Consider the following 12,264-nt stretch of genomic DNA (forward strand, 5'->3'; position numbering starts at 1 on the left):
ACGGCAGCCCACCAGGCTCCCCCGTCCCTGGGATTCTCCAGGCAAGAACACTGGAGTGGGTTGCCATTTCCTTCTCCAATGCATGAAAGTGAAAAATGAAAGTGAAGTCGCTCAGTTGTGTCCGACCCTCAGCGACCCCATGGACTGCAGCCTACCAGGCTCCTCCGTCCATGGGATTTTCCAGGCAGGAGTACTGGAGTGGGGTGCCATTGCCTTCTCCTAATGCCACTAGAGTAGAGGGGGAGAGGAAAGAAAGGGAGGGAGAAATTTGCAGCCTTCATTAAGCATACTCTAGTGGCATAAGCATACTCTAATGCTACTAGAGTATGCTTAATGAAGGCTGCAAATTTTCTCCCTCTCTTTCTTTCCTCCCCACTTCTCCCTCTACTTCTCCTTGTTCCTTTCAAGCTCACTTCGAAAGTTGACCTGAATCTCCAGTAGAGGCCCTGAACCAGTCCAACCCAGAGCTTAGGGCCCAGAGATGCACCACAGCAGTGATTTGCATTTCCACGTTATACTCACATTGCTCACAAAGGCCAGCAATTCTACCTTCTGCTGTGAAACACAGTTGTTGAGAATACTTGACTTTAGCTTCAGACAGACCTGCTCAGACACCTGTATACCCTTCTTACCTACCATGTGACCTTAGGCAAATTGCTTAACCCCTCAGATTCTTCATGGGGAGAGTGGGGCCAATGACAGTGGGTACCTCATAGGACTATTGTGGAAATGGTGAGATAAAATATGAAAGTGCTTAGAACAGTGCCTGCCACATGGTCCATGCTCAATCAACTGTAGCTATAATGCTTGATTTGGAAACGACAAACCTCCAGTGAGAAGACACCCAACCTTGGTGAACTCCAAGGAGCAGGAACCCTACATCATGAATCTTATATCTATAGTATCTGAAACACTTAAAAGACTAGTTCCTGCCACAGAGGTAAAAGGGCAGTATGTGGGCTAATTTGGAGTTAACCACTCCTCGGAACTCAAACGTTCTAATGGAGATTTTTGTGGCCTGAGCAATACATGCAAAAACACAGGTGTCCGTGGCCAGTGAACTAAAATGTGAAACAGTGACTACCCAGCAACAAGACAGGAACACCTGCTGGTGTCTGTTAGATGCCACCACGTGGCACAAGCCTGTTGTTTCTTCCTGCATAATTTAGTAGATAAACTTTTTCATGTGACTAAGATACTAGTTGTCATCACAACTTCCAAAAAAAAAAAAAAAAGACTCCATGTTCCCAATGTAAGGGGCCCGGCTTCAATCCCCGGTGAGGGAACTAGATCCTGTGTGCTGCAACTAAGACCCAACACAGCTAAATTTAAAAAAATATGTTACACACACACATACACACACACAATGTTACTCAGCCATAAAAAGAAGGAACTCTTGCTGTTTGTGACAACATAGATGGACTTTGAAGGCATTATGCTAATAAGTTACAAAAGAAAGGCAAATACCTTATTGTCTCACTTATATATATTTCAAAGACATCACTTTGCTGACAAAGGTCTGACATAGTCAAAGCTATGGTCTCTCCAGTAGTCATGTACAGATGTGAAAGTTGGACCATAAAGAAAGCTAAGTGCTGAACAATTGATACTTTACAGTTGTGATGCTGGAGAAGAGTCTTGAGAGTCCCTTGGACAGCAAGGAGATCAAACCAGTCAATCCTAAAGGAAAGTAACCCTGAATACTCATTGGAAGGACTGATGCTGAAGCTTAAGCTCCAATACTTTGGCCACCTGATGCAAGGTGCCAACTCATTGAAAAAGACCCTGATACTGGGAAAGATTGAGGGCAGGAGAAGGAGGTGACAGAGGACGAGGTGGTTAGATAGCATTACCGACCAATTCAATGAACATGAACTTGAGCAAACACCAGAAGATGGTGAGGGACAGGGAGGCCTGGTGTGCTACAGTCCATGGGGTCAGAAAGAGTCGGACACAATGTAGCGTCTGAACAACAACAACATTTCTAAAAGAAACAAAACAAAAAGTTGAACTCATAGAGAACAAATCAGTGGTTGCCAGGGGCGGGGTGTGGGGGCTTGGTGAAATGGATAAAGGTGGTCAAAAGGGGCAAACTTCCAGTTAAAATGTCCTGGGAATATAATTTACATCATGGTAGCTATGATTAGTACTACTATATTGTGTATTTGAAAGTTGCTCAGGTGTTGGTGGTGGTTTAGTTGCTAAAGTCATGTCTGACTCTTGTAACCCTGTGGACTTTAGCCCACCAGGCTCCTCTGTCCATGGGATTCTCCAGGAAAGAATACTTGGGTTGTCATTTCCTTCTCCAAAAGTTGCTAAGAGTAGATCTTAAAAGTTCTCAACATAAGAAAATTGTAATGATGTGTGGTAATGAATATTAACTAGATTTCTTATGGTGATCATTTCACAAAATATACAAATATTATCCCTGGGTTTGGAAGATCTCCTGGAGGAGGAAATGGCAGCCTACTCCAGTATTCTTGCCAAAAGAATGCTATGGACAGAGGAGCCTGGTAGGCTATATAGTCCATGGAGGCACAAAGAGTCAGAGATGACTGAGCATCTGAGTACACCCCTACCATAGTCTATCTTTGATTGAAGTATGGGGTTTTATAAACTTTTAATGTCTTATTTGTCTGTCTGTAAGTAATTTAGCAGTATTAAATCTGAGCAAGATTTTGGTTGTGTTAGGGAGTGTTAAGAGGCATCCTGGCCCAAGAATGAATTTGGCCCTATATTTTAAGATTAAATCCTTCACTTGGTAAACACTTATTAAGCATGTACAATATGCTGGGCCCACAGCATTGAATAAGATGGTAATCTGCCACACCATAATGGATATAATAGGAGGAAAGACATTTTCATCAATAATGACTACACAATTTGTGGATTCATATGTAGTAGAAGTTAGTTAAGGACATTTTGAAGGTCTTCCCTGTTACTTTTTACTGAAGGAAGAGGTTCAGGAAGTATTGGAAATTGTACATTGAGTCATACTTTGGAAAATATGCAAATACCACTACTTACTATCTCTAGAGAAAATTCTCCTTGGTCTGTTTCCTCATGAAAGATGGAGGTTTCATAGGGTGGTTAGGAGGATTAAATTAAGACAATGAATATAGTATGTTTAACACAGTTCTTGGCACAGAATGAATAGTGTTAATATTATACTTGCTTTGTGCTTTCTTCACAGAGAAGTATCTAGTAGATCTAAAGCTATTACTTGTAATTGTAGAAATTCCTTATGATGTCAGCCAACAAGTTGTTTCAATAAAGAAAAAAGGAAAAATAGAAAAGACAAAATTTTAGTTTAATACATGTACTAAGCACTGTGGTAGAGGCCTCTGTACTATATAAAATAAGTATAAATGCACTTTTATAACTAGGTAATGTTCATCAGACATGACACATCTGAAGGTATGAAATTCATCCAAGGAATATTAAAAGAAGGGAATTAAACATTCTCTAGGAGAAAAGGGGGCCTTTCCTGGTAGCTCAGCTGGTAAAGAATCTACCTGTAATTCAGGAGACTGTAGTTCGATTCCTGGGTTGGAAAGATCCCTTGGAGAAGGGATATGCTACCCACTCCAGTATTCTTAGGCTTCCATGGTGGCTCAGATGGTCAAGAATCCACTGCAGTGTGGAAAACATGGGTTCAATCCCTGGGTTGGGAAGATCCCCTGGAGGAGGGCATGTTAACCCACACCAGTATTCTTGCCTGGAGAATCCACATGGACAGAGGAGCCAGGCGGGCTACAGTCCACGGGGTCACAAAATGTTGGACATGACTGAGCGACTAAGCATAGCACAATACAGGGGGAAAAGGGCCACCCAAGATGGAGAGGTCATGGTGGAGAGTTCTGATAAAATGTGATCCATTTGAGAAAGGAATTGAAACCACTTCAGCATTCTTGGCTTGAGAACCCCATGAACAGTATGAAGAGGCAAAAAAATATGACACTGAAAGATGAACCCCTCAGGTCGGTAGGTATCCAATATGCTTACTGGAGAAGAGCGGAGAAATAGCTCCAGAAGAAATGAAGAGCCTGAGGCAAAGTGGAAACAGCGCCCAGTAGTGGATGTGTCTGGTGGTGAAAGTAAAATCTCATGCTATAAAAAACAGTGTTTCATAGGAACCTGGAATGTTAGGTTCATGAATTAAGGTAAACTGGAAGTGGTCAAACAGGAGATGGCAAGACAGAACATCGACATTTTAGGAATCTGAACTAAAATGGACAGAAATGGGCAAATTTAATTCAGATGACCATTATATCTACTACTTGGACAAGAATCCCTTAGAAGAATGGAATAGCCCTCATAGTCAACAAAACAGTCTGAAATGCAGTCCTTGAGTGCAATCTCAAAAACAACAGAATAATCTCAGTTCATTTCCAAGGCATACCACTCAATATCACAGTAATCCAAGTCTATGCCCCAACCACTAATGCCAAAGAAGCAGAAGTTAAATTGTTCTATAAAGACTACAAGACCTTCGAGAACTAACACCAAAAAAAGATGTCCTTTTCATTATAGGGAAATGGAATGCAAAAGTAGGAAGTCAGGAGATACCTGGAGTAACAGGTAAGTTTGGCCTTGGAGTACAAAATGAAGCAGGACAAAGGCTATTAGAGTTTTGCCGAGAGAACGTGTTGGTCATAGCAAACACCCGCTTCCAACAACACAAGAGATGACTCTGCACGTGGGCATCACCAGATGGTCAATATTACTATTAGATTGATTATATTCTTTGCAGCCAGTGATGGAGAAGCTCTATACAGTCAGCAAAAACAAGACCAGGAGCTGACTGTGGCTCAGATCATAAACTCCTTATTGAGAAAATCAGGCTTAAATTGAAGAATGTAGGGAAAACCACTAGGCCATTCAGGTATGACCTAAATCAAATCCCTTACAACTATGCAGTGGAAGTGACAAATAGAGTCAGGGATTAGATCTGATAGAGTACCTGAAGAACTATGGTCAGAGGTTCATGACATTGTACAGGAGGCTGTGATCAAGACATGACATTGTACAGGAGGCAGTGATAAAGACCAGCCCCAAGAAAAGAAATGCAAAAAGGCAAAATGGTTATCTGAGGAGGCCTTGCAAATAGCTGAGAAAAGAAGAGAAGCTAAAGGCAAAGGAGAAAAGGAAAGGAATACCTATCTGAATGCAGAGTTCCAAAGAACAGCAAGGAGAGATAAGAAAGCCTTCCTCAGTAATCAATGCAAAGAAATAGAGGAAAACAATAGAATGGGAAAGACTAGAGATCTTTTCAAGAAAATTAGAGATACCAAAGGAACATTTCATGCAAGATGGGCACAATAAAGGACAGAAACATTATGGACCTAACAGAAGCAGAAGATATTAAGAAGAGGTGTTAAGAATACACAGAAGAACTGTACAAAAAGAGGTCTTAATACCCCAGATGACCTCGATGGCATGATCACTCACCTAGAGCCAGACATCCTGGAGTGTGAAGTCAAGTGGGCCTTCAGAAGCATCATGACGAACAAAGCTAGTGGAGGTGATGAAATTCCAACTGAGCCACTTCAGATCCTAAAAGATGATGCTGTGAAAGTGCTGCACTCAGTATGCCAGCAAATTTGGTAAACTCAGCAGTGGCCGCAGAACTGGAAAAGGTCAGTTTTCATTCCAATCCCAAAGAAAGGCGGTCAAAGAATGTTCAAACTACCGCACAAATGCACTCATTTCACGTGCTAGTAAAGTAATGCTCAAAATCCTACAAGCTAGGCTTCAACAGAATGTGAACCAAGAGCTTCCAGATGTTCAAGCTGGATTTAGAAAAGGCAGAGGAACCAGAGATCAAATTGCCAACATTTGTTGGGAGCGTAGAGAAAACTAGAGAATTCCAGAACAGAATCTACTTCTGCGTCATTTACTATGCTAAAGCCTTTGACTGCGTAGATAACAACAAACAGTGAAAAATTCTTAAAGAGATGGGAATACTAGACCACCTTACCAGCCTCCTGTGAAACCTGTATGCAGGTCAAGTAGCAACAGTTAGAACCAGACGTGGAATAATGAACTGGTTCAAAATTGGGAGAGGAGCATGTCAGGGCTGTGTAGTGTCACCCTGCTTATTTAACTTATATGCAGAGTATATCACGTGAAATGCCAAGCTGGTAGAAACACAAGCTGAAATCAAGATTGCCAGGAAATATATCAATAACCTCAAATATGCAGATGAAACCACCCTTATGGCAGAAAGTGAGGAATTAAAGAGCCTCTTGAAAAAGGTGAAAGAGGAGAGTGAAAAGCTGGCTTAAAACTCAACATTCAAAAAAAAAAAAAAAAGATCATGCATCCAGTTCCATCATTTCATGGCAAATAGATGGGGAAACAATGGAAACAGTGACAAACTTTATTTTCTTGGGCTCCAAAATCACTGCAGACGGTGACTGTAGCCATGAAATTAAAAACACTGGCTCCTTGGAAGGAAAGCAGTGACAAACCTAGACAGCATATTAAAAAGCAGAGACACTACTTTGCCTTCAAAGATCCATATAGTCAAAGCTGTGGTTTTTCCAGTAGTTATGTACAGATGTGCGAGCTGGACAATAAAAAAGGCAGAGTGCCAAAGAATTGAACTGTGGTGTTGGAGAAGGCTCTTCAGAGTCCCTTGGACTGCAAGGAAACCAAACCAGTCAATCCTAAAGGAAATCAACCCTGAATATTCACTGCAAGGACTGATGCTGAAGCTGAAGCTGAAGCTCCAGTGGTTTGGCCACCTGATGTGAAGAACTGACTTATTAGAAAAGACCCTGATGCTGGGAAAGATTGAAGGCAGGAGGAGAAGGGGACAACAGAGGATGAGATGGTTGGATGGCATCACCGACTCAGCAGACATGAGTTTGAGCTAACTCCAGGAGATGGTGAAGGACAGGGAAGCCTGGCGTGCTGTAGCCCCTTGGGTCATAAAGAGACACGGCTGATTGACTGAACAACAGCAAGGAGAAAAAGAAATACTTTTATTAAAAAGGGAGTATGGGTAGGGACTTGCGTGGTAATTCAGTGACTAAGACTTGGTACTTCAGATGCAAGGGACGTGGGTTCAAGCATTCAGTCAGTGATCAGGGAACTAAAATCCCATGTGCTGCTAAGTGCAGTCAAAAAAAAAAAAAAAACTAAAGAATAAAAACTGGATGGGAAAAGAAACTGTGTTTTTTATTCTTGGATACATTTGGTTTTTTCACTTTAAGTCCACATATACTTCTATAAGAGTGATCCTTGTAATAAAGAGTTAAAGAAAAGGAATAAAAAATGGAAACAACAAAAAAAAGGGGGAGTATGGCTATAGAAAGGACCTGGAGATCCTGGGAAATAATAAATTGAGTATGTAATATATCAGTGTTAAAACATCTTCCCAGGTGGTGCAGTGGTAAAGAATCCACCTGCCAATGCAGGAGACAGAGGAGACACGGATTTGATTCCTAGGTCAGGAAGATGCCCTGAAGTAGGAAACGGCAACCTACTCCAGTATTCTTGCCTAGAGAATTACATGGACAGAGGGGCGGTGGATTACAGTGCATGAGGTCACAAAGAGTTGGACACAACTGAGCATACTCACCAACATCTGCCAGAATTGAAAAGTTAAATGACTGAAACACTAGCCCCTTGACCCTGGGTTAATTGGGGTCTTCTTTTTTTTATTATTTTAATTTTATTTTATTTTTAAACTTTACAATATTGTATTAGTTTTGCCAAATATCGAAATGAATCCGCCACAGGTATACCCATGTTCCCTGTGGGAGGGAGGAGGGTTCAGGATGGGGAACGCGGGTATAATTGGGGTCTTCTGACTTACTGGATATAGTCCACCTAGAGTCCCAGAAGAAAATAGACTCAATAAATATACCACATGGAATCTGAAGAGATATCTAATCTGAACAGGGTTTTATTTTTTGTTTTAAAAAACTCATTTCTTGAATGAACATTTATAAAAGGCCAAATTAGAACAATGAGTCACATAAATAGTTGTTCTCATATAGTAGGTAGCTGTTGCTTGAAAATCCAAGTGATAATAGTAAATGCAGGTACAAATAGTGGTATATGTTAAACAACTTAGATGAAAGATGGAATTTCCTGAAAAAGATTCTGGTACCTGGAAAAATTAGCCCAAGACAAGGATGTTGATGTCAATAGATGCATGTGAAGAGTTCAAATTTAAATGTGGAAAAGCAGTAAGTTATTTAATGTATAATTAAAACCATAAAATCTTAATGACTAAAGTGATAAAACTGACAGAATCCCTCCTCCTAGTAGTAGTATATTTTTATAGAGTATATAATCGTAGTCAGAGCCACTGAGTTATCAATTCCCACTTCACCTTTGCTTCAGTGAGCCTGTCATTCCCACTCAGAGCTTGAGGTGTTTGACGTATTAGGCTTCTTTCTCCCATTGCTTGTCTTATGGCTCTGATTCTTCCTCTTCTTCCTCTTCTTCCTCTTCTTCCTCTTCCACCTCTTCCTCCTCAGCCTCCTCTTCTGGAGGCTCCTCTTCTGGGGCAGCTGGTTCCTCTTTTGATTCAGCAGCTGCTCCTTGGTCCTCTTTACAAAACGTGCAGACACAAAAAATTATAAGTAGTAATAATGCTATACAAAGTATTGCAGCTAATGGGATTATTATGTCTAAGATGTTTTTGGAAGCTTCATGTGTCTCAGAGGTAGCATTTTCTTCTCCACCTTCCCCCGGCTCGGGATTATCTAAACCAGGGTAGCCACTATCCACACTACCACCAGGTCCTGGGTTTTTGCAGTCAGGAGGGGAAAAACCATCATCGCAATGGCAGTTCTTCTTATTGTTGCAAACTCCTTTCGCGTTACACTGTACCTTTGTATCACAATCGTACCCAAGAACACTGACATCTAAGCAGATGAAGTCTATGCAGACTTTCCCTGGGGCACAAAGATTGCCCTTCTTTGTATCTCCAGAATCAGGGACATCCTGAACACTATACTTATCCATGGACCAGCAATAGTCATCTTTATAATGAGCCTGCAACAATGTATAATTGACTTGGGTCTCTGGTAGCTCTTGAACATTTGTACATATCATTTTCCCACAAAATACATCCTCGTTTTCACATTTAGTATATTCTGAGACACTGTCACTGGGAATACCACAGTTTCCAAATCTGTTCCCTTTACCATTAAATGACTGAAAACATTGTTCAGAAGCAGCTTTTGCAGGAAACCCAAAAATTTCAGAACACTGAGCATCAGAAGACATGCATACCCCGTCAACACAATAGTAACCACCCATACATTCTGAACCATCTAGCTTGTAGGTATCCTGGGGACACTCCCCAGAGGTACCAAGACAAAATTCTGGAAGGTCACATTCTCCTGAAGCAGGACGGCAGCTACGTCCAGTTCGTTCATACTGGCATGTGGCATTACAGCAGGGTCCAGGATTACACAGTGCAGTCGACTTCAGTCTACATGTGTCATCACAACATTTGTCAACCTCACAAGCATTACCACAGTCACACTGCTCATCTTCTTCTACAATGGCATTGCCACAGGTGGAATCCCTCCGTAAGCGGCCTTTGTGCCCAGGCTTGTTGAACAGGCAGGCCCCCTTGTGTTCCCAGAGGAACCGGTGGAAGAAGTCAGAGCTGCAGTTGCTGAAGCCACTTTCTTTAGTGATGTTTTCACGCATGAGGCAGAAGGGCCGGTCTTTACAAATGCAGGCCGGATGGTCGTGCCGAATACCCAAGTTGTGTCCGAGCTCATGGACCATGAGCGCTGCAAACAGGAGGACATCCTCGTGGTGGAAGGATTCCACGGCTGCCGCAAAATCACTGGAGCAGGCACCACTGAGAAATGCCTGCCCCGTATCCTCTCTAGGATGCTGTCCCACGATCATGTGGGCAACATCATGCTTCACACGATGGAAGAGCTTCTCTTGTCTCCAGCTGTTGAAATTCCTGAGTGCAACTTGCAGGTCCACGGGGACCTCTGTGAGGTCCCCCTCCGTCCAAATCTCCATTCCAGCCAGCACCACCTCTGTGTTTATTCCCCTTGTGAAGCTGTTGGCCAGAGCGATGATGTCCATTACTCTCTGGACTGTCTGATTGACGTCACTGCCCCACATTTGGAACCGCTGGTTGTTGACCACGACAAACATCTCCACGTACTTGGTATGTGACCACAAGTCGGATGGCACCTGCCAGCTGTGAGGCTTGCCGCTCTCTGGTCGCCGGCTGGTGGACGCCACTTGGCTGTCTTTGGACGTGACGCCACAGGAGACTCGAGCTTCGTGGGCCATGGCGTACAACAGGTGTTCAAACCGTTTGGAAGAGTGCACGGGCTCAAGGCCATAGGATTTTCCCTCCTTAATCAGGAGGCCCCTGAGGCCTGAACAGGTGTTGACAGAAACAAAAGAACCTGGGACTCCTTCTATGTAGCCTTCGTAGTGACAGTCCCGCGAGATGAGAGGCATTTCTTGCCCCAGGATGCCATCGTGGTAGCTGAAGACCGGGAAGTTATCCACAAAGTAGTCTGTCTTCAGCGTCAGGTGAATCAGCTGCCTCTGGCCCTGCATAAATAGCACATAGGAGAGCTTTTCCACTTGGTCTTCCCTTCCTTCCACTGTCAGACTCTTGGGAATGACTACTTCATAGGAAGAGTGATGTGGTGAGCCCAGGTCACAGTACAGGCTTGGCAGAGAAATCAGTACCAAGAACAACAGGATCCCCAACCTGGCACATGAAAGTCCTGGCACCAGGGCCAGCCTCAAGCCCTTCATGTGAGGAGCCCAAGTTTGAAGCACTCTGATAGCCTCAGACATAGGCACTTGCCTTTTTATATAGAAGGCAGTACAGAGGCAGTCTCTCACTGAGACTCTCACAGAGTCAGACGCTGCCACTGACATGGCCCTAGTGATCAGGTGACAATGCAGGGCTTGTTTCCAACAGAAGCAGTTGCTCTCCCTGGCATGCTGAGCCTGGGAAATTTAGCTGTTAGCCCCAGATCTATGCTGGGTCCCTACTGGGTGGGTGCTGCCCAACTCTTGAGTCTTACAGACCTTGGGGCTGTGTTTCTGTTGTTTTTCTCTCTTGGTCTTCAGTGGTTTCCTTACTATATGACCCCCTTCCAACAGCAATGGTTTTAATGGTCCGTGGCTGGTTCCTCTACCCAAGTAGACGGCCTCTAATGGTTTCAAGTCAGTAGTTTTACTCAAGCAAATTATCCTGTCCTCAGCCCAGTCCACACTATTCCTGATATCCATTAATCTGCTCATTCTCTGAAACCCAACATTCTGGCAGGAGGTCAGGGGGGAGGGGATGGGGATTCTTTGAGGACCCAGAGCGGGATGATGATCTTTGTTGCCCACTGCCGCTTTTCCCAGTATCTGCAGCACTGACAGCATTGCTTCTCAGTCCAGTCCTCCTTTGTCAGGGTCGGTTTTTTTTGTTTAATTCAAGCAAACTTCTACATGGGTGCAGAAATTCTCCTTCATTCACTTTTTTCATGACAGATGAGTTTAGACATTTTATATCTGCATATAAACATAATTTTCCTCCAATAAGAAGTATTCTGAATGTATAGACATACTAACTGTTAAATGAAAGAAGCTCAGTTTCACTATGGAGACTAACAAGTGACTAGGATCGAAATTCAGTTTCTCCCAACATAAAAACAAATTCTGGAGTAAAACTAAACTCTGAATAACCAGGTTATCTAATTACCATTTCATCAAGAAAATAAAAATGCACTGTATAAGAATTTTTTGAAGACCTCTTTGTTTTTGTAACTAAAACTGAACCATACTGTCTATGAATGTCTTTTGATTTTGATGTTGATCTGTTATATTTAGTAGTATAGATTTAAAAGGAAAAAAGGGAAAAAAAGCTTTATCTATCATGTTCTTTGCTGTTATTCTTTTTTGCATCCTAATATCAACTAAAGTAAGACTCTACATCTTTTATCTTGCATTAAAATAATTTTATATTAAGTCAAATACTTACAATATAAAACCTTCAAAATAAGGGTAAGGAATATAAGTACCGCACAAAAATGGAGAGATGCACTATATAATTCGAAAAAGAATGGTATAAAAGATCTCAGATATAAGCATGAGCACATGAACTCACTAACCCTTTCTAGTTAATAATGTTTAATTCCTAACACAGACAAGGAAATTTATCCATATCTAGCAAGAAAATTAATACCATCATATCACCCATTAAAATTTACAGCAAAAATGGTGAAATGATTTCTAGGTGTATTTCCTTCCTCC

The 12,264-nt window shown here is 42.3% G+C and overlaps 1 protein-coding gene across 1 annotated transcript; it reads right to left on the reverse strand.

Moving 5' to 3' along the window:
• Positions 1 to 7,899: 7,899 nt before the first annotated feature.
• On the reverse strand, positions 7,900 to 12,191 carry LOC104980041 (disintegrin and metalloproteinase domain-containing protein 1a-like). Its single transcript, XM_010828607.1, has one exon. The coding sequence runs from the start codon at positions 10,894 to 10,896 to the stop codon at positions 8,428 to 8,430; it is 2,469 nt and encodes an 822-aa protein (XP_010826909.1). The 5' UTR covers positions 10,897 to 12,191; the 3' UTR covers positions 7,900 to 8,427.
• Positions 12,192 to 12,264: the final 73 nt, after the last annotated feature.

Source organism: Bison bison, unplaced genomic scaffold (assembly GCF_000754665.1).
Source record: "Bison bison bison isolate TAMUID 2011002044 unplaced genomic scaffold, Bison_UMD1.0 scf7180017864495, whole genome shotgun sequence".
NCBI classification, from domain to species: domain Eukaryota; kingdom Metazoa; phylum Chordata; class Mammalia; order Artiodactyla; family Bovidae; genus Bison; species Bison bison.

Coding starts and splice junctions, on each gene's coding strand:
- LOC104980041 (XM_010828607.1), bottom strand. CDS start 10,896: ATGTCAGTGGCAGCGTCTGACTCTGTGAGAGTCTCAGTGAGAGACTGC.